The following is a 21100-nucleotide window of genomic DNA, read 5'->3' on the forward strand; positions in this document are numbered from 1 at the left end:
CTGGCAAAATCCAGCAGTTCTGGCAACTCTGCTTTCTTCTGCCAGATGCTAAGTGTTCAATCCAGTGATGTCTCAGATTCAAAACATTAAATCTGCTTTCTTCCACAGATGCTGCCAAACCGAAGTTTCACCAACAAATCGTTTTTTTCTCAGATCTTCAGCATCCACAGTTCTTAGTTTTATTTCAATCAGTAATGTTGGTAAAATTTACAATCTAACTTTATCACCATACAGAACATAAGAAAACACTTGCTCCTACATGGCAATTACTCCACCTAAGAATGGGAAAACAGATGCAAACGTTTGACTCCTGTCATCTTACCAATGGTAACTTCATTAAAAAACCCATAGGCTAATTTCCTCTCCCTGCTGCAAAGTTGCAAAGCTTGTATCCACAACCACAAGGCAAAAAAAAAACTTTGATACCAAAAAAGCTAGCTAATTAATAAAGGTACATAGTCAGTGAATGGGCTAATCCTGAACATTACCAGATTGCAAAGTCTTTAAAATGAACACAGTAATTGTACGTGCACTATAGGGCATCTGTAAGTGTGTTTGGATGATGTTTTCTGATTTGTCAACTCCTGGAGGTTAACTAATTTTGAAAGCTCAAACAAGATATAAAAGGAAATTGAGGAGTCCTTACTCATGAAATTCTACAGACCATTTTAAGAAGCATTGTAATGAAGATGAAAAAAATTCATGTAATCAATTGATTTAAAAATTAGAATCAGAAATCTTAACTTCTAAGAGGATAATGTAACCTAAATAAGCTTTCCACAATACATTTAAGTATCCAAATCTTGTTTGCACCTGTATGAAAGTGGTCTCTTGGTCAAGTAGTAATACTGCATCCCAGCAAAGCAGCCTGACTAGTCTCCAACCACCACTAACACCCTCAGCCTAGATGAACTTGTTCCGTCAATTTCTTTAACTTGTCTCACTTCCTCTAAATAAAAGGTATCGTTGCGAGTACCCATGTAGGAGCAAGTGTATTTTATCTTTTTGTGTCAGCTTTACTTGGACCCTCCACAAACTCAGTTTCTGGGACAATGATGACTGTACCTGTGGTGGAGAACTTCGACTCTGCTTCAATTTCCACCCCTTTTCATTTTGAACTGTACATCACAGAACCTTCCATTTCCTTCTTCAACTTCTGCTTCCATTTCTGGGGATAGATTGTCGAGTAATACCCATAAGAAGCCCCGGATTTCCACTGCACCCTGAGTATACTTCCTTTCACCCAGTCTCCTGTGAGAAGTAATTTTCTTCTCCCTATTTTTCAGTCTATTTCACCTCTTATCATGATCAAATCTTCTACAACAACACGTCTTTTAAGTTGTCCTTTCTTCTTAACCAGGAATTCACCTGCTCTTTTGTAGTTGACAAGGCCCTCAACGGTGTCTAGCTGGTTCCCACACTTCAGTTCATCTCTCCCCTAGCTTCACATTGCACCATCAGCCACCACACACAAACGATAGCGCTGTGTATTTCCATCACTCCCAGCATGATGAAACTACCAAATACACCTTTCCTCCCCTTAGTATTCTGAAGGGACTGCCCACTCCAAGATACCTTGGTCCACTCATCCATCACCCCAATACCTTGACCATTTCCTATTACCTTCACATGCCAATACATAAGGTGCAAAACCTGCTCTTATACAAAACCTGAGAGGCCACAGGCATTTCTTCCAGTCAAAACAGTGATTTGATTGTATGTCCTTAAATTTAGTATTCTGTTTACAGCAATATGATCCCATCTACATTGGGGAGACCAAATGTTGACTGGGTAAACAGCATGCAAAATGCCTGTCCAGTCTGTCAGAACCACCCCAAGCTTCTAGTCATTTGCCATTTTAACTCTCCACTTCTCATAACATTTCAGTTCTTAGCCTGCTACAGCGAAGCTAAAAAACAAGTTCAAAGAAATCTCATCTTTCAATGAGGCACTTTAGAATCTTTGAGGCACAATATCAAATTCAATAATTTCAGAGCATGAGCTGCATCATCCATTCGGATTTGTTTTGGGAGCTATCTGCTCATCTGACTTTTGTTTTTCATGTTTTTGCATAGAGGGAGCTGGTCATTATTCTGCTTTCACACCAACTCTGGACAAATGCTTTACTTCCATTATTACAAATTTGTCCATTTTCCCACTACATCTCTATCATTAATCAACCCCACACTCTACTCTACCCAACCCCAGGTATTCTCTTTTGTTCATCATCCTCTTCTTAAATAGTTCAAAACTTGGTCCCTTTCTTTCCCTAATTCTGAAGCATATTCAGAACTGACCCTTGCCACTCTTCTTTGATTGTGCCGAAGATAATTATCTCTGGATTCTGCTTTACCTTCAGATTTTAGCATCTACCGTATTTTGCTTTTATTCTGCCTTCAAATGAAGTGGGTTGAGGTGGAGGCTTTAGTTTGTCTACAGTTAGTAGCCTTGCTTCATTTTTAGAGTACAGAGTACACTGACATAATTCAATCATCCCCCAGTTATAAAGTGCAATTTAGGAAGGAATAATTTGGTACCGAGTGAACTAGGATCTTTTTCTCCAGAATTGGTTGCAGAGGTGAAGAGACACCAAACGGAGGCAACCACACATTTGTCACATGCAGAAATGTGCAATTATAGGATGACAATTCTACACACATTTTTATATAAATACAGACACAACAATCTTCTATAGAAGCATTTTTTTTGTAATATTTGCAAGCATGTTAACAATGTTGCATATTGGGAGCCAAAAACACGTACTACCTTTGGGCAAAGTAGTGGACAATTTGACAGTGCACAACCAGTGAATCGTCACTCCCAGCTGACAGTCATAATCACAATCTGACACATTTTAATTTTAGGTCATAGACACAAACTTAAAATTTTGAAAAGTTGAGAAAACCGAAGTAAGCTTTCAAACAGACTAAGTATTGATAACTTGGCTGCAATAAAGTGACCTAATCGGATGACAATCTCAATCTTTTGGGAAAGGGAAAAAGAGTTCAAGTGCAAGAGAGCGGATGTGGGGCGGCACGGTGGCACAGTTGTTAGCACTGCTGCCTCACAGCGCCAGAGATCCGGGTTCAATTCCCGCCTCAGGCGACGAACTGTGTGGAGTTTGCACGTTCTCCCCGTGTCTGCGTGGGTTTCCTCCGGGTGCTCCGGTTTCCTCCCACAGTCCAAAGATGTGCAGGTCAGGTGAATTGGCCATGCTAAATTACCCGTAGTGTTATGTAGGGGTATGGGTGGGTTGCGCTTCGGCGGGGCGGTGTGGACTTGTTGGGCCGAAGGGCCTGTTTCCACACTAAGTAATCTAATCTAATCTAATCTAATCTAAAAGTAATCTAATCTAATCTAAAGAGCGAGAGCGCAAATCTCACTCTACGTGCAAGTTGCTTTATTCTGTAGGAAAAATGTTGTAAAATAAATCATCTTTTTGAATTTTAAAATTCATTCACATGGCACCACTAACCAAGTCAACATTTATTGACATCCTTGGGTGCTGACAGGGCAGTTAAGAATCAGCCACATTGTGTGGGTCTTAAGTGACTTACAGGCCAGATTGGTTTTTAAAAGATTGTTTCTACTGTAGATCCTCAAAATAATTGGGAAAGGCACCTACCTAAACTTTTGACGAAATCTAGTCTTTACATTAAACAAAATGTTGGATACAGGCTCACATATCTAGTTCCTTTTTCAAGATTTCTGCCTCACCAGGCAGCTGTGCAAACTGAAGAGAGGAAAATATTGCAAGATGTCCAGTTTTAATAAATGATACCATATTGATTATGAATAATGCATCACCTCAAGTAGGAATAGTCACATATCAGCTGGACACTACATGCCAGATATTGTTTTAAAAAGAGATCTGTCCCTTACATTTCATTACACTTACCTATGTTAGTTTTTTTGCCTTGTTGTAGAGAGAGTCCACTACTTTACTCATATTCTGGATTGTTTCAAGCGCAGTTTCATATGTTTTGTCTACTGGAGGCTCATCAAACACAATCAGGACTCCTTCGCCTTGGTCTAAAATACCTGCAAACACAAACAAGATCTAAAACATAAATTGTTGGAAACAATTTTCAGTTTCTAGCTACATTATAAATTATTTTTCTCAAATCTAAGGAAGTATGTACATCAACGTACAATATCTAATATGAGAGCACCAAAGATACTGGATGCACAATATTGATAAGATTGGAACAACAAACACCAAACCTACAAGACAATTTTGTTTTGTTCAGACTAGCAACCACAGGTTGGTTAATCTGCAAAGGATTAAAGCTAACAAGTTGATATCATTTTTAAACCTTAACAAAACTATCTCAATTTCTACATAGTTTTCCTTACTCTACAGGCAAAATGAAAATTTTTTCCCAAGGACATGCTGTATGAAACTGCATACTGGAACAACAATACCACATGCAGTTAATATTTCAGTCCTATTGGAACAGTGAAAAGTTATTTGGAACAAGAGATTTGATCAAAGTTTAAATCATACCTGTCTTGAGAGATGATTTATTAAGGAGAACTAAAAAAAAACAAAGGTAAATCTTGACAAAAAGTTAGCCCTTGAAATATTTTGCATCATTAAGATTTCAAATTGTGATTGGAGCCTGTGTTTAAATCGGTTAAATGGAATGGTTTACATCATTGACAATTATACTGTATTCAGAGCTGGGTATGATTTTAACTTTGCTTTTAAACTTTCATGCAGGAACAGTTCAATACTTACCATGAAATTTCTTGTCCAAGATCATCTGAGAGAGTTTTCTTTCTACATCACCCTAGAATAACAGCATCCTGTTAGGTCCAAGTCACATTTAACAGCTGTCCAACTGACATTGTCATTTTGGATTAATTATCTAGGGCAAAATTCAATTTTTCTTGTTCTTGGCTGATTCAGAATCAATGGCATTTCAAATACAATAAAAAGTTTTCAAGGAGCCACAAAGCAGATTCAGAAAATGAGAAGATTTCAAGATAAACAAGCTCCAATCAACTTAGTTAACATAATGATAAAGTTTCAGCATTTCAGTTCCACTTCGGGCACTTCCTTAGAACCATCAGTCCCAAGGATAAAAATAGACTTTTCTTTAAGTTATTCAAAGCACAACATTCCCTGGTTATAAATTTCCAGATCTCAACCACATCATAAAATAAGTTGTACCCTTGTTAAATTTCATGAGTGAGCAGAAATAAAGGTGCGCTATTCTTTTTCAATCTAATTGAAGCACTCAAATTCTTCAAAGAATTGGATGTGGCTGGTAAATAAGAACCATGTATATTGTAGTGAACTACAATGAAATTATTTAGCACTTAAGAGCCTTGCCATTCATTCTCAACTCCAGTGGAACTATCGAATAGTAAAAAATGCTTGAAGGCAAAGGGACACTTTTTATGTTTCACTTTGAAATAGTTTAGTATGTTTGAGACCAACTGACATACTGCAAAAGTAAAAATAAATCTGCAGTCTTCCTGTAGAAAACAAAAATCAAAAACAAGACCTTCAGTTCTTGGGCAAAGAGATAACCCGGTTTTATTTTTGGATGCTGCATGCATGAAGGTGAAGGGTGCCAAATTAAGGACTGAAACTTTCCGAGTTACACTGTATGTCTTCAGAAATATTCAGAAAGCAGATTATAATAGGGAGGCAAAGATATTAAGTAACCCTCTTAATTCATTACTTAGAATTCTCACTGTTACAGAACATACAGAATATAAAACTCAAATATTTGGGGAAACATCAAGGTGACAAGTTAATCCACTTTTTAATCGCTGTAGAAGATAATTATACGAACTGTACTGCAAAACTATTTGTAAATTCCAAATTCGCTTATCTCTATGGTAATTCAATTCCAGACTTCAATATTCTGAAGTCCAATATTTCTGGCATCAGACATAACAAGAAATTTAAGTGGTGGGAAATGTACCTGGATAAAACGGATGGTATGAAATGCTGCTCAAATTTCCCCTCCTTAACCAAGGCAATGAAGCCAATTGTAGTCAGTTGATTTTAGCCAAATTGGCAAGTAAAAGGAGGAGGAATACATGAGATCTTCCTGGTTGTGAAAGGCTCAAATTCTTTTACTACATCTAGACAGGCAAACTGAAGAATGCTTTAGTTTGGAGTCATACAGTTTTAGTAACCATTCAATAAAAGGTTATTTAAAATGCTGTTGCTGAATTGGGCCAACATCTTTTCTATCTCAAATTTTCTCTCAACATTTTAACAAGAGCTATATGTAGAAAAACATGGCAATCATTTCACCTGCAGAAAGACCCCAAACACAAATGATCAGTTAACCTGTGTGTGTTGGCTGAAAGATGAATTTTGCAATGAAGCAACAGCGTTTGAATAGCACATTAGTATGATAGAGCAAACTGCAGTTGAATATTTTCCTTGAAGTTTCAGCTTAGATTACATGCTCAAATCTTAGTCTAATGCCCTCTATCTTGAGTTGAACTTTATCACATGAGATAAAGTGACATCCGTTAAGATTCAGTTCAACATCAAAATTCAGAATTCCTCATTTCCTACTTAAATACAGATGACCACTTACCTTGGATAGTTTTATAATACTTGCTATGTGTTCTATCTGTAAAATTAAGAAAAAGACATTTTATTTTGTTTCTCCAAGTCACCACTAAAAATAGACAATTAAAATAAACAGTTGCAAGTCATGTGTCACAATGCCATGCAAGCATACGTAAAATATGATAAAGCATCAATACAAGAATCTTTTGTTCAAAAGAATTCACCCAAAAACTGCTTTAAATACTTATAAACATAGACACAATACCAAAAAAAAATCAGTTCAAAACTGTGCAATATGCAAGTGTTTATTGTACAAGTCAGTTTGAAAATGATCACAACCATATAAACCAATATTTTGTTAGCTAAAAAAGCAAAAAAGGTGCATAAACTGAGGAACTGAGCACAAAGGCAAATAGGCTGAAGTGGGTACTGCAGATGCAGGAGATAGAGTCAACATTAGACCGGTGCTGGAAAAGCACAGCATGTTAGGCAGCATCTGAGGAGCAGGGGGGGGGAAAAAAAAAAAATCAATGTTTTGGGCAAAGGCCCTTCCATTCTATTCTTGATATAAAGGCAAATAATTAATACTAATCTTTCATAAAGCTTCAGCTCGGTCCCCACTGGATAATGAGTCCACTTCTGGTCACAACATTTTAGAAAGGCTATGAAAATCCTTGAAAGGACTCAGAATAAGTAGGCCCACAGCAGGAACTCGATGGGTAACAGAGGCAAGGCCTCCAGTGCTCAAGACTGGCAAGAGCAGATGGAAGGCTCCTTGAAGGACTAACGCTGAACTTCTTTAGATCTTTATTTTTCTAATTTATTTTTAAGATTCGGTACCTTTGCATCTAAGATGGTGCCATAAGTGGCGACTTTATAAACAGTTCATTGTATTTACATCAGTACATGTGACAATCAACCTAAATTTTAATTCTATTCATGAGAATAATTCTCAATTATTTTAGCGACAAGGTCAGGTTTGAGAATTGTGTTACTGTTCTTGGAGTAAAGGATATTGAGGGAAGATCTGAGAGATGCATAAGGCTATGACAAGATAGTTTTTGGGAGCAGCTTCCCTTTACCCAATAGTAACTAGGCACAGATTCAGAACATAGGCAACAAATTCAGCAGGAATGTCAGGAAAAACTTCCATTAACCAGAGGCAATGACCTGGCCAATGCTCCTTATGAGTTTGGCAAAAGCCGAGATGACCAATAACTTTTAAAAGAAAGCTGGACAGTAATAAGTTTGCAGGGTTATAAGGGTAGATGCGGGGTGAATAGGACCGACCAGATTGCTGCACAAAGAGCCATCATGGACTGGATGGGCCAAACAGCCTTCCTCCTATAGTGTGAAAATTCAAGAATATTTTATTTAAATTATTTTACAAAATCATAAGCCTTTGGAAAGGCCAATCTTTGCTATCCATCCTTAAGTGCCTTTGAGATGGTGGCAATGAGCATTGCTTGCAGGTTTACCCACAATGCTGTTGGGGAGAGATGTAGACATTAACCTATTGATATTGTCAGAAGGCAGTAAAGTTCCAAGTCAGGATGGTGAAACTTGCAGATGGTGTCAACCTTAAGCATCTTTTGCTCTTTTCCTTCTATGTGGTAGAAGTCATGGGTTTGGAACGTGCTGTCAAAGATAACTTAGCAAGTTGTTGCATTGCAGCATGTATGCAGTACACATTGTTACTGCTGTGTATTGGTGGAGGAATTAGGGGCTGTTTATCGGTTATGGATGGGTACAAATCAAACAGGCTAATTTGCCCTGAATGTAGTCCAGTTCAGAGCATTGTTGGAACTATCCTCATCTATCACTGTCCTGATCTGTGCCTTGTACATGGTGGACAAACATTGGCAAATAAGCAAGTTACACACCTCAGAATTCCCAATCACCGACTTGCTCTTCTTGTCGCAGTATTTACATGGCTAGTCCAGTTCAGTTTCTAGTCAATGCTACTTTGGCCAGATAGAAATAGTCACATGTTTGGAAGATTCAGTGATGGTAATGCCACTGAATTTCAAGGGGAGGAACTAAGTCATCTTGTTGGAGATGGGCATTGCTTCCCACACGAGTATTCAGCCACATTCATGCCACACATTAACCAAGCCTGAATGATGTTCAGTTTTGGTTGCATATTGACTGTTTCAGTACCTGAGAAATTATGGATAGTACTGCACAGTGAGTATATCTCCAATTTCTCCCTTCCTCGACTCCAGTGTCCCCATTTCTGGGTACAGACTATAAAGTCTCCAAGTCCCTCAGCTATCTAAATGACACTTCCTCATATCGTATTCCTTGTAAGGACTCTGTTGAATCTTGGCTATTTCCATTTCAATAATTCAGCTTTCTAATGTTCACAATTTTGATATGCTTCAGGATTCAAACAACTCTGTGAAAGCGATTTTTGTGAAGATTTGAAGGTCAGGTTGAGGTTCAGGTTTAAGTTTGCTTGCTGAGCTTGCAGGTTTGTTCTCAGACATTTTGTCACCATGCTAGGGAACATCAATCAAACGTCATTTACAAAATACCGTGCAAGGACTGCAACAAACACTACATCAGACAGACAGGCAGGAAACTAGTCACCAGGATACACAAACACTAACCAGCCACCAAAAAAACATGACCAGCTATCACCAGTATCCTTACACACAGACGAAGGAGGACAACACATCCATCCAAGGACAGGCTAAACAAAGACATAAATGGGAATTCCTAGAGGCCTGGCATTTAAACCGGAATTCCATCAATAAACACATCGATTTGGACCCCATTTACCAACCTCTCAAGAATAACTGGAAATGACCCACCTTAACAAACCAAGACATCTAAATAGAAAGCGGGACAGAACACCAGCGCTTCACTGGAGGCTCTCTGATGATGCTACCTAGCATGGTGACGAAACATCTACAAACCTACCAGCTCAGTGAGCAAACTAACAACCTCAACTCTGATATCTGAACGGAGGACCTTCTTTTAGTGAGATTAAAGGCTTGGAACCTGGAGCTCTGCGAGTGAGTAAATTTCAATCCTAATGTAGTGGACACACTAGGCTGGATCTGTTATAATTGATGTGCTCACTGCAGTTCCATAGCAAAGGTCCTGTTGCTATTGCTCTCTGATTCACCACAAAGGCTCACAGAATTATGCTGCAGAAGTAGGCCACTCAGCCCACCACATTTGAAGACAGTACTTTAACACCATTTATAGAATCAGAGATGTACAACACGGAAACAGACCCTTCAGTCCAACTTGTCCATGCCGACCAGATATCCTAACCCAATCTAGTCCCACCTGCCAGCACCTGGCCCATATCCCTCCAAACCCTTCCTATTCATATACCCATCCAGACGTCTCTTAAATGTTGCAATTGTACAAGGCTCCACCACTTCGTCTGGCAGCTCATTCCATATATGTACCACCCTGTTTGAAAAAGTTGCCCCTTGGGTCGCTTTTATATCTTTCCCCTCTCACCCCAAACCTATGCCCTCTAGTCCTGGACTCCCTGACACCAGGGAAAAAGACTGTCTATTTATCCTATCCATGCCCCTCAATTTTGTAAACCTCTATAAAGATCACCACTCAGCCACCGATGCTCTAGGGAAAACAGCCCCAGCCTATTCAACCTCTCCCTATAGCTCAACCCTGGCAACATCCTTGAAAATCTTTTCTAAACCCTTTAAAGTTTCATAATATCTTTCAGATAGGAAGGAGATCAGAACTGCACGCAATATTCCAACAGTGACCTAACCAATATCCTGTACAGCCGCAACATGACCTCCCCACTCCTGTACTCAATACTCTGACCAATAAAAGGAAAGCATACCAAACGCCGCTTTCACTATCCTACCTACCGGTGACTCCACTTTCAAGAAGCTATGAACCTGCACTCCAAGGTCTCTTTGTTCAGCAACACTCCCTAGGACCTTACCATCTAAGTGTATAGGTTGTGCTGAGATTTACTTTCCCAAAATGCAGCACTTCCCATTTATCTAAATTAAACTCCATCTGCCACTTCTCAGCCCATTGGCCCATCTGATCAAGATCCTGTTGTAATCTGAGGTAACCTTCTTCGCTATCCACTATACCTCCAATTTTGGTGTATATCTCTTATGCTCACATCCAAATCATTTATATAAAATGATGAAAAGTAGTGGACCCAGCACCGATCCTTGTGGCACTCCACTGGTCACAGGCCTCCATTCTGAAAACAACCCTCCACCACCACCCTCTGTCGTCTACCTTTGAGCCAGTTCTGAATCCAGTGGCGAGTTCTCCCTGTAACCCATGAGATCTAACCTTGCTCACCAGTCTCCCATGGGGAACCTTGTCGAACACTTTACTGAAGTCCATATAGATCACATCTACCACTCTACCCTCATCAATCCTCTTTGTTATTTTTTCAAAAGACTCAATCAAGTTTGTGAGACGTGATTTCCCACGCATAAAGCCCCATAACTCTCATACTTTCCACTTAAATAATCACCTAATGCCCTCTTGAATGCCTCAATTGAACATGTCTGCACTATAATTCCCAGATAGCTGGGAATGAAGGAGCACTTCCAAAATATGACTCCTATCAAAATGGCAATTATCTTTTATGCTGTTGCCCAGAGGCACAAAAAAAAATCATAAGGGGGCCAGCCATAGTCTGAGATTTGAGCACAAAATCTTGATTGGTCTGGGAAATGTAGTGCTGGCAGGTTCATTACTTGCTGTATGAAAAAGTTTTCTCTCACTTTGCGATTTTTCAAAAACAAACACAAAATGTGTCCTCTGTCCCTCAGTCCATTTGCAAGAAATTATTACTCCCCTATCCACACTACACATTTTGGTTTTGAAACAGTATCACATCTCCTCCTCTTCTCAAAGGAAAAGAAATCCAACATTTTCAACCTTTCTTCATAACAGGTCTCAACCCTGCAACAGTCATACGACCCTCTTCTGCACACTCAAATGCATTCTCATCCCTTCTTCAGTATGGTGCCCAGAGCTATGCACAAAACCTCAGCTGAGATCTAACCAGTGTCTTATTCAAGGTCATCATAGCCTCCCTGTCCTTGTATTCCATGGCTCTATTAATAAAGCTTAGAATACTGTATGATTTATTAACAGTTTTCTCTATCTATCCTTCCAACTTTAATAGCATATTCGTATTCACCCAGATCTCTGTTTTATCATTCCATCTAGAACAGAAACTTTTATTTTATAGTGTTCTACGCACTAAAGTGCATCACCTCTTACTTCTCTGTATTGAGCTTTATCTGCCACCAGTCCGCCCACCAATTTATTAATGTGCTTTTGAAGTTCTCTACAATGTTCCTCAATGTAGAACTCTTTGCAATTGAAATTGTCCCTTGCACATCAAGTAGTCAAACTGACTGGTCAGAACTGCTGAACCAATCTTTACAACCTTTTTAGGACATGGAAATGACACTTCAAAATTACCCAATCCTCCAGCACTACCTCTAAATACCAAGCAAAAAATTGTCAGATTGTTGCCAGTCACTCCACAATTTCCACTCTCATATCCTTCAATGCCCATGGGTGTATCCCATCCAGTCCCGGTTTATCAAATTTACTAACAGTTTCCAATTTCTCAGCAGTTTTAAATCTTGGAAATTTTCTCCTGAGTTTTATCCTGTTATCACAGCTTTGGTAGCTTCTACCTTGTAGTTAAAGACAAATACAAAGTATTCATTTAATATCCCAGCCATGCCTCTTGGCTGTATGCATAGACGTTTTTTGGTCCCTATTGGGCACTCCTCCTCCTTGGTTCATTTGAGGGAAGAGGTAAGCACAGCATCGGAGCAGGACAGTCAACAAGAAACATGAATACTAAGTAGTAGGACAGGCCAGTCCAAAATGGCTGATTGGATTCACATGGCCATACTAGCACAAAATGACTTCAGAACAAACCTCATGGCTCCCAGCAAGAATACAGGCCCCACCTACTGAACAAATGTGAAAAGAAATGACAAAATGGGGCAATTTTAAATTTTCAAACTGCACGAGTAATACTGAAAAAACCTTTTTGTCTAAGGTCACAGTTAACATTTCAAAATGGATTCAAGATTCATTGAATACAAATACTATGGGAATTTATTTCATTCACATACTTGCAATTACCTGAACTCTGGAGAAAGGCTCAATCACTCTGATAAGATTCTGCTCCAATAAGTTGTCATACAGCTTTGCCAGATGTGTGGTGATAATCGGATCATCCCGTAGCTCTGCTTGGAAATCTGTTAAAGCCTGCAAATTGCAAGAGCAGAATTTTAACTGATACTGAACAGAACATTTCCTGAACAGTAAAGTTCACATATCTGCGATTTAAGTCAATTCAAGTTATGCTTACGTGGGTTTTTTGTAGGGCTAAATTTAACAAGGCAAAACCTGCTGCAGGTAATGGGTAAAAATGATAAGCCTAAAATCAAGCACTTGAAGTAGTAACAAATGTTTGTCTTTAACCCATTTCTTTTCAGACAGATTGCCACCTGGAGAGACCACCTTGGTTAAAAGATATTTTGCACTTTTGTCAGTTGTTAATTAAGGAGCTCTTCCAAACTAGGACTCACAATGAAATGGTGAATATCTTTTATGTTGTTGTCTCAAGGCACAAAAAGGCCAACCATAGCTCATCTGGTACCCTGGTCTGAGACTTGAGCACAAAATATGGACTGGTACTCCCACAGTAATATTGAAGGAGTGCTGCACTGTCAGATTTGAGAAGATGAAGCTCCACTTGCTCTCTCTGGTAGATCAAAAGACATTGTGGTAGCAGTGTGGCAAAGAAAAAAAAAAAAAAAAAAAGAGTATTTTCTCAGGTGCCCGAACTATAAATGTAATCCCAATTATCGCACTGCCATTTGTGGGAACTTGATTGCAAATTTGCTACTGTGTTTTTACATTATATGATTGACCACACTGCAAAAGCATTTTGGAAGTTGCCAAGTGGTTTGGGGCATTCTGTAGACCTGAAAGATGCTATTTAAACTCTAACAGAAAATCATCCAAGTCTGAGTAATGTGCCAGGCTGTTTGAATTTACAACTTCATTTCAAAACGATTATGTTTATAGACTCATTACACAAGGTAAGGGATGATATTCAGTCCCTTGTGGGGGAGACCTAGAATCAGGGGATGTAGAGTCAGTGTGGATAGAGCTGAGAAATTCTAAGGGTAAAAAGACCCTTAGAGTTATCTACAGGCCCCCAAACAGTAGTCTGGATGTCGGATGTAAGTTGAATCAGGAGCTGAAATTGGCCTGCCGCAAAGATATTACTACAGTTGTTATGGGGGATTCCAACATGCAGGTAGATTGGGAGAATCAGGATGGTATTGGACCTCAAGAAAGAGACTTTGTGGAGTGCCTCCGAGACAGATTCTTAGAACAGCTGGTTCTGGAGCCGACCAGGGAGAAGGCAATTCTGGATCGGGTATTGTGCAATGAACCAGAATTGATCAGGGACCCCGAAGTGAAGGAGCCATTGGGAAGTAGTGACCATAATACAATAAGCTTCAATTTGAGAGGGAGAGGGTACAATCGGAAGTGACAATATTTCTGTTGAATAAAGGGAACTATGGAGCTATGAGGGAGGAGCTGGCTAAAGTTCAATGGTGCAATACCTTAGCAGGGATGACAGTGGGACGAACAATGGCGGATATTTCTGTGTATAATGCAGAAGATGCAGGATCAGTTCATTCCAAAAAGGAAGAAAGATCCTAGAAGGAGGCATGGGTGGCCGTGGCTGATGAGGGAAGTTAAGAAACATATAAAGTTAAAAGAGACAAAGTACAACATAGCAAGTATAAAATGGAGTATAAAAAGGGAAAATGGAGGACTGGGAAGCTTTTAAAGAACAACAGAGGATTACTAAGAAGGAAATACGCAGAGAAAAAAAATGAGGTACGAAGGTAAACTGGCCAAAAATATAAAGGAGAATAGTAAAAGCTTTTTTAGGTATGTGAAAGACAAAAAAATGGTTAAGACTAAAATTGGGCCCTTGAAGACAGAAACAGGGGAATATATTACGGGGAACAAAGAAGTGGCAGAAGAATGGAATTGGTATTTCAGATCTGTGTTCGCTGGGGAAGACACAAGCAATCTCCCTGAGGTAACAGTGGCTGAAGGACCTGAACTGAAGGAATTGGTGTTGGAGAGACGGTTAGGTCTGAAGGTTGATCAGTCCCCAGGGCCTGATGGTCTACATCCCAGGGTACTGAAGGAGGTGGCTCGAGAAATCGTTGATGTGTTGGTGACTATTTTCCAGAGTTCGATAGATTCAGGATCAGTTCCTGCGGATTGGAGGGTGGCTAATGTTGTACCACTTTTTAAGAAAGGTGCGAGAGAGAAAGGAGGAAATTATAGACCAGTTAGTCTGACCTCAGTGGTGGGAAAGATGCTGGAGTCTATTATAAAGGATGAAATTACAACACATCTGGATAGTAGTAACAGGATAGGTCAGAGTCAGCACGGATTTATGAAGGGGAAATCATGCTTGACTAATCTTCTGGAATGTTTTGAGGATGTAACTCTGAAGATGGACAAGGGAGATCCAGTAGATGTAGTGTACCTGGATTTTCAGAAAGCTTTTGATAAAGTCCCACATAGGAGGTTAGTGAGCAAAATTAGGGCGCGTGGTATTGAGGGCAAAGTACTAACTTGGATTGAAAGCTGGTTGGCTGATAGAAAACAAAGAGTAGTGATAAACAGCTCAATTTCGGAATGACAGGCAGTGACCAGTGGGGTACCACAGGGATCAGTGCTGGGATCGCAGCTTTTTACAACAAATATTAATAATATAGAAGATGGTATTAGTAATAACATTAGCAAATTTGCTGATGATACTAAGCTGGGTGGCAGGGTGAAATGTGAGGAGGATGATGTTAGGAGATTACAGGGTGATCTGGACAGGTTAGGCGAGTGGTCAGATGCAGTTTAATGTGGATAAATGTATGGTTATCCACTTTGATGGCAAGAATAGGAAGGCAGATTACTACCTAAATTGAATCAATTTAGGTAAAGGGGCAGTACAGAGATCTGGGTGTTCTTGTACACCAGTCTATGAAGGTAAGCATGCAGGTACAGCAGGTCGTGAAGAAGGCATGCTGGCCTTTATAACAAGAGGAATTGAGAATAGAAGCAAAGAGGTTCTTCTGCAGTTGTACATGGCCCTGGTGAGACCACACCTGGGAGTACGGTGTGCAGTTCTGGTCTCCAAATTTGAGGAAAGACATTCTGGCTATTGAGGTAGTGCAGCGTAGGTTCACGAGGTCAATTCCTGGAATGGCGAGACTACCTTACGCTGAAAAACTGAAGTGACTGGGCTTGTATACCCTTGAGTTTAGAAGACTGAGATGGGATCTGATTGAGACATATAAGATTATTAAAGGATTGGACAATCTGGAGGCAGGAAACATGTTTCCGCTGATGGGTGAGTGCTGAACCAGAGGACACAGCTTAAACATACGGGGTAGACCATTTAGGACAGGGATGAGGAGAAACTTCTTCACCCAGAGAGTGGTGGCTGTGTAGAATGCTCTGCCCCAGAGGGCAGTGGAAGCCCAGTCTCTGGATTCATTTAAGAAAGTGTTGGATAGAGCTCTCAAGGAGAGTGGAATCAAGGGTTATGGAGATAAGGCAGGAACAGGATACGGATTAAGGATGATCAGCCATGATCATATTGAATGGTGGTGCAGGCTCGAAGGGCAGAATGGCCTACTCCTGTACCTATTGTCTATTGTCTAAGATAGATCATTAACCACCCAAGTAGGAACTTTAAACCTATAAAGTCACATGATTACTAGTTTTCTTCTGACCTTACCATGTTAAACTCATTTATAATGTCTGGCAAATGTAGTTGACCTCATTTCTAAGAAATACAAGCCTTTCAGATACAATATTTTGCTTTGGGCAGTGTGATAGTAATGAAACAACATTTATTTTATTTTCTAACCAAACAAACAAGCTTGCCACGCACACAAACAACAGTTTGGCTATATTATTAATGACAGACAACCTTTTAAGAACAACTCCAATTCAGGTGGATGCAATCAAATACCATTCAGAATAATCTTTGGCAACATCCATTGAACAACAGAGGACCAAAATCTGGTTCAACCTGCCAAGTTTACAAACGTACCATCACCATTTATTCCCAGCACACGGTGATAACAGACCCAGATTGCAAGTACTTAGTTATAAATAGCAAACAAATTAGAACCTACATTTCGGATTTTTGATTATGTTTTTATTCATTTTTACAATCCAGGATTCATGTACTGCCATGCTCAATGATCTCCATTTGAAACTGGGGGTGTACATGCTCAGCTTCTCCTAGCTGTAACTCCTTTATTAACAAGGAAGCTGCTGCTTTTGTGCAATGTTCAGTGGCAACACACACACCCTCCCATCCCCAAAATGTCATCAAATATCGTGTACATTTGCAGTTCACCTGTAAGTATAAGGAAGAGGATATACATCCAGAGAAGAGCTTTCCTATTCTGTGTGGGGATAATGTTACAGATACAGTTGTCCAGTTGAGAAAACATCGTTAGTTACTTTTCATGGGCATGTTCTATACTGGATGGCATAAGTTTCAAATTCACTTTGAAATTCTTTCCTCCACAAATAGTTGGAGTTCTCCTATAATTGTTGTGCAAAGCAAAGGCAAACTTATCAATGCATCCTATTACTTAGGACATAAAGCCCGAACAAACAGCATCTCTCTCACACTAGGCCCTGCATACCATCCACTGTCAATGAAATTTCACACTAATTGTTTTTTGGATAACTTACTCTTTCAAAATCAGCCAGTGATCGATTCTTACTTGCTTTGGCCACACATTTTAGCGAATCAGTCTTAAGATTAAAGAGATAACTGTTAGTGGAGATGAAATTTCTAGTTGTTAAACATACCAGAGGCAAAAAAAAGAAGAACTTAAGACTATTTAAAAAACATACCCACCTGTGTCTTAAAAATTACATACCATTTCACCCTATATTTCTTCCAAAGGCTAGTAACACATAAGTGAGTGCGTATTTCAGGACCAAGACAAGACAGCAAGCTGATAACTTATTATCCTTGCTATTTCAAAACCAACTTCTATTCCACAAGTGTTATTTTATGTTTTCCTATGTTTTTCCAGTACATTGTGAGTCATTACCAAATTTGATTCTTTTTATGTTGATGAACTTTTTTTGCCTTCTTGGCTCACGTTATTTGCATGGGTTATAGTCCACTTAAATACAAAATATATGAACACAACAAATGCTTATGGAAAGACTCATCAAAACAGCCATATACTGAGATTAAATCCCAGTTCTCCACATCCCGCACCTCCGCCCTCAGACCCCACCCCTCCAACCGTAACAAGGACAGAACGCCCCTGGTGCTCACCTTCCATGTTACCAACCTTCGCATAAACCAAATCAGCCGCCAACATTTCCGCCACCTCCAAAAAGTCCCCACCACCAGGGATATATTTCCCTCCCCACTCCTTTCCGCCTTCTGCAAAGACCATTCCCTCCTTGACTACCTGGTCAGGTCTACGCCCCCCTACAACCCACCCTCCCATCCTGGCACCTTCCTCTGCCACTGCAGGAATTGCAAAACTTGCACCCACACCTCCTCCCTCACCTCCATCCAAGGCCTTAAAGGAGCCTTCCACATCCAAAGTTTTACCTGCACATCCACCAATATCATTTATTGTATCCGTTGCTCCCGATGCATTCTCCTCTACATTGGGGAGACTGGACGCCTCCTAGCAGAGCGCTTTAGGGAACATCTCCGGGACAGCCGTACCAATCAACTACAGCGCCCCGTGGCCCAACATTTCAACTCCCCCTCCCATTCTGCCGAGGGCATGAAGATCCTGGGCCTCCTTCACCGCTGCTCCCTCACCAGACGCCTGGAAGAAGAACACCTCATCTTCCACCTTGGAATACTTCAACCCCAGGGCATCCACGTGGACTTCAACAGTTTCCTCATTTCCCTTTCCCCCACCTCACCCTAGTTCCAAACTTCCAGGTCAGCACTGTCCCCAAGACTTGTCCTACCTGCCTATCTTCTTTACCACCTATCCACTCCACCCTCCTCCTTGACCTATCACCTTCATCCCCTCCCCCACTCACCTATTGTACTCAATGCTGCTTTCTCCCCACCCCCACCCTCCTCTAGCTTCTCTCTCCACCCTTCAGGTTCTCTGCCTTTATTCCTGATGAAGGGCTTTTGCCCAAAACGTCAATTTTACTTCTCCTCGGATGCTGCCTGAACTGCTGTGCTCTACCAGCACCACTAATCCAGAATCTGCAGTCATTGTTTTTACCCTTTTTCCCAGTTCTCCACAGCCCATCTTTCTTCTATGTTATAAATCATTTCTGAAATGACATGCTCATTTGGTAGTGTCATGGGTAAATGCATCATTAGTGGTGGGACCATGGCAAAAGAAAAATTGTGAATTTGATACTTAATTATTGATGAATTAGCTAATCGTGGCACAACAGTTGCTGCAATTGACAATCCTAGGCTTTTGGAGCCTGATTAGAAGTGCATGGGCAGTATAAAGTTTACATCCATTACTGTTGAACATTTGCTAAGTCAAGCCTTTTGGATGAGATACAGAGATCTGCCACTTTTAAGAACAGCTTTAGGAGACAGAAAAAGTGGGTGGAAAAATGAACTTGGGCTCAACTACTAATCCAGGCCTAAAGAGAAAAAGGTAGGAAATGGATTCAGATACTAGACTGGAATGAAGGCAGAATTACCAATGACCTTTCTCCACATCTGTTTCTCAAAGACTGTTAATATTGTTTACAAAAATGGTTGCTCAGTAAATGCCTCTAGATAACTCCACCTGGTTTGCTTAACCTGGTCTTTGGTTACCCATTAAAGCTGGTCTATTGAATTAATTATTTCCTGACAATATTTGGGTCTGTCAGCTATTATATTTGTTAAGAAAATGGAAATCAAGTCACCTCCAGGGTCTGACTGCATGAATGACAAAACCTTCTGAAAGCAATCAGCCCATCTATACATGAACAGATTGCTCTGCAATTCCTCACTATGGAATACGAGAAAATTAGGTCTTACTTTAGGTAAACGGAGAGTGAAGTATTTAAAACAACCTGAGTTTAAACAAACAAATTCCATTCTTTCCCCACCCTTTTCTGAAATTAAGTAGCACTGACTTTGTACTTTACCTGTCGCCCAGCATATCGGAGTGCAAGCTTCCCACTCACCAATGCCTGGACATCTTCTGGTCTGAAAGAAGATCAAAAGAACACACATTTTGAAAATTGCTACATGAACTATTTTTCTTCAATTATGATTTTCCAAAGCTCACCCTTATAGCAAACTTCATTACTTATAATGGCCTTAGCCCTTTCCAACATAACGCAGGGCATTGTTGGGCAGCACTGCCAAACTGGAACATCCTATCTTTACCAGATATTTCGAGCACTGCAAACAACATTAGTGCCACAAGCATGGTCAAAACCACAAATGATTTTTTTCGTGATCTTCAACAATAACAGTAAGAGAAAAAAGGGAGAACGTGTTACTAAAATTTTCACAAACATCAAAAAACTAGTATCAAGTAAATTGCAATACCGAAGCAGTATTATTTCCAGGCCTTCGCTTTACAAAGTTTTAGTTTAACATGCCCAACATTTTTCCTACATGAAACATAATGCCAACAGTCGTTAAGAGCATGGTTGGTTGTCTACCTGAACTCCACCTTTCTGTCCCAACTTCACATCCCTCTGTTCCATTATGAATTAAGGGAATGTTGCAAATAAACAATTTAGATGAGAAAAACCTTTCATACTTACGTATTTAACATAATTTTGCACAGCAGCATATATTTTAGTGCTGTGATAGCTTTGGGGCTATCAATAGAATCATATCCTTCAAATGCCTCATAAAAATAGGAGTACGCAGTCTTCCAGTCCTTCTCTTCAGCAGCATGGATAATACCTAGAAGCAAAAATCTCAGATTAATGCTAAACTAAATTTGTGACCATGTTTGAAGACTGTCTACTTTTTTTTTTGCTTAAAGCAACTAGATCTTCATTGTATACCTCCATCAGGGGATTACACACAGGCAACTCCATTTGGACAGTTACAAGGTTAAAACAATTACAGCAAGAATACTTCAAAAACCTGGATTCTTCGACTGCCCAATGAGTAAACTGATTAAGTCAATGAACAAGTAAGCCGTAAGACTTTCAGGTTTGATCTCAAAATTGTACCGACTAACCAGATTTCAGAAAGGGAGCTGACAGATTATGCAACGGACCACAATACTCCTCGATGAGAGAGAAAAAGCTGGTTGGAGTTCATGCACTCAGTCACTAATCAATGACTCCTGCTGGAAATGCAAACTATAGAGTAGATGGTTGAGACTCACATGAAGGATAAATATTTAGTTGTAGTACCAGAAAGAATCTTGTCTTTTACAAAAAGTGTTCCAGAAAAGGGTCAACTTTTCAAGTAAAGGGAGTTATGCTGATGGCAAAAGGCTGGGCAAGCAATAGTCTCTTTAAAAA

At 39.9% G+C, this 21100-nt stretch overlaps 1 protein-coding gene across 2 annotated transcripts in view; it reads right to left on the reverse strand.

The window, feature by feature from the left end:
- LOC140465906 (26S proteasome non-ATPase regulatory subunit 11) overlaps positions 1 to 21100 on the reverse strand; it is a 98583-nt gene that overhangs the window by 22271 nt on the left and 55212 nt on the right. The window contains exons 7-14 of one of the 2 annotated variants that reach the window (XM_072561834.1): positions 20384 to 20528; positions 19754 to 19814; positions 17351 to 17413; positions 12680 to 12805; positions 6570 to 6605; positions 4742 to 4793; positions 4508 to 4537; positions 3899 to 4041 (exon numbers count right to left, since the gene is read on the reverse strand). In XM_072561834.1, the coding sequence (XP_072417935.1) occupies positions 3899 to 4041; positions 4508 to 4537; positions 4742 to 4793; positions 6570 to 6605; positions 12680 to 12805; positions 17351 to 17413; positions 19754 to 19814; positions 20384 to 20528 (656 nt within the window). The remainder of the gene's footprint in view (positions 1 to 3898; positions 4042 to 4507; positions 4538 to 4741; positions 4794 to 6569; positions 6606 to 12679; positions 12806 to 17350; positions 17414 to 19753; positions 19815 to 20383; positions 20529 to 21100) is intronic. The other variant, XM_072561835.1, reaches the window with a different exon arrangement.

This window comes from Chiloscyllium punctatum, chromosome 42, assembly GCF_047496795.1.
Source record: "Chiloscyllium punctatum isolate Juve2018m chromosome 42, sChiPun1.3, whole genome shotgun sequence".
Classification (NCBI taxonomy): domain Eukaryota; kingdom Metazoa; phylum Chordata; class Chondrichthyes; order Orectolobiformes; family Hemiscylliidae; genus Chiloscyllium; species Chiloscyllium punctatum.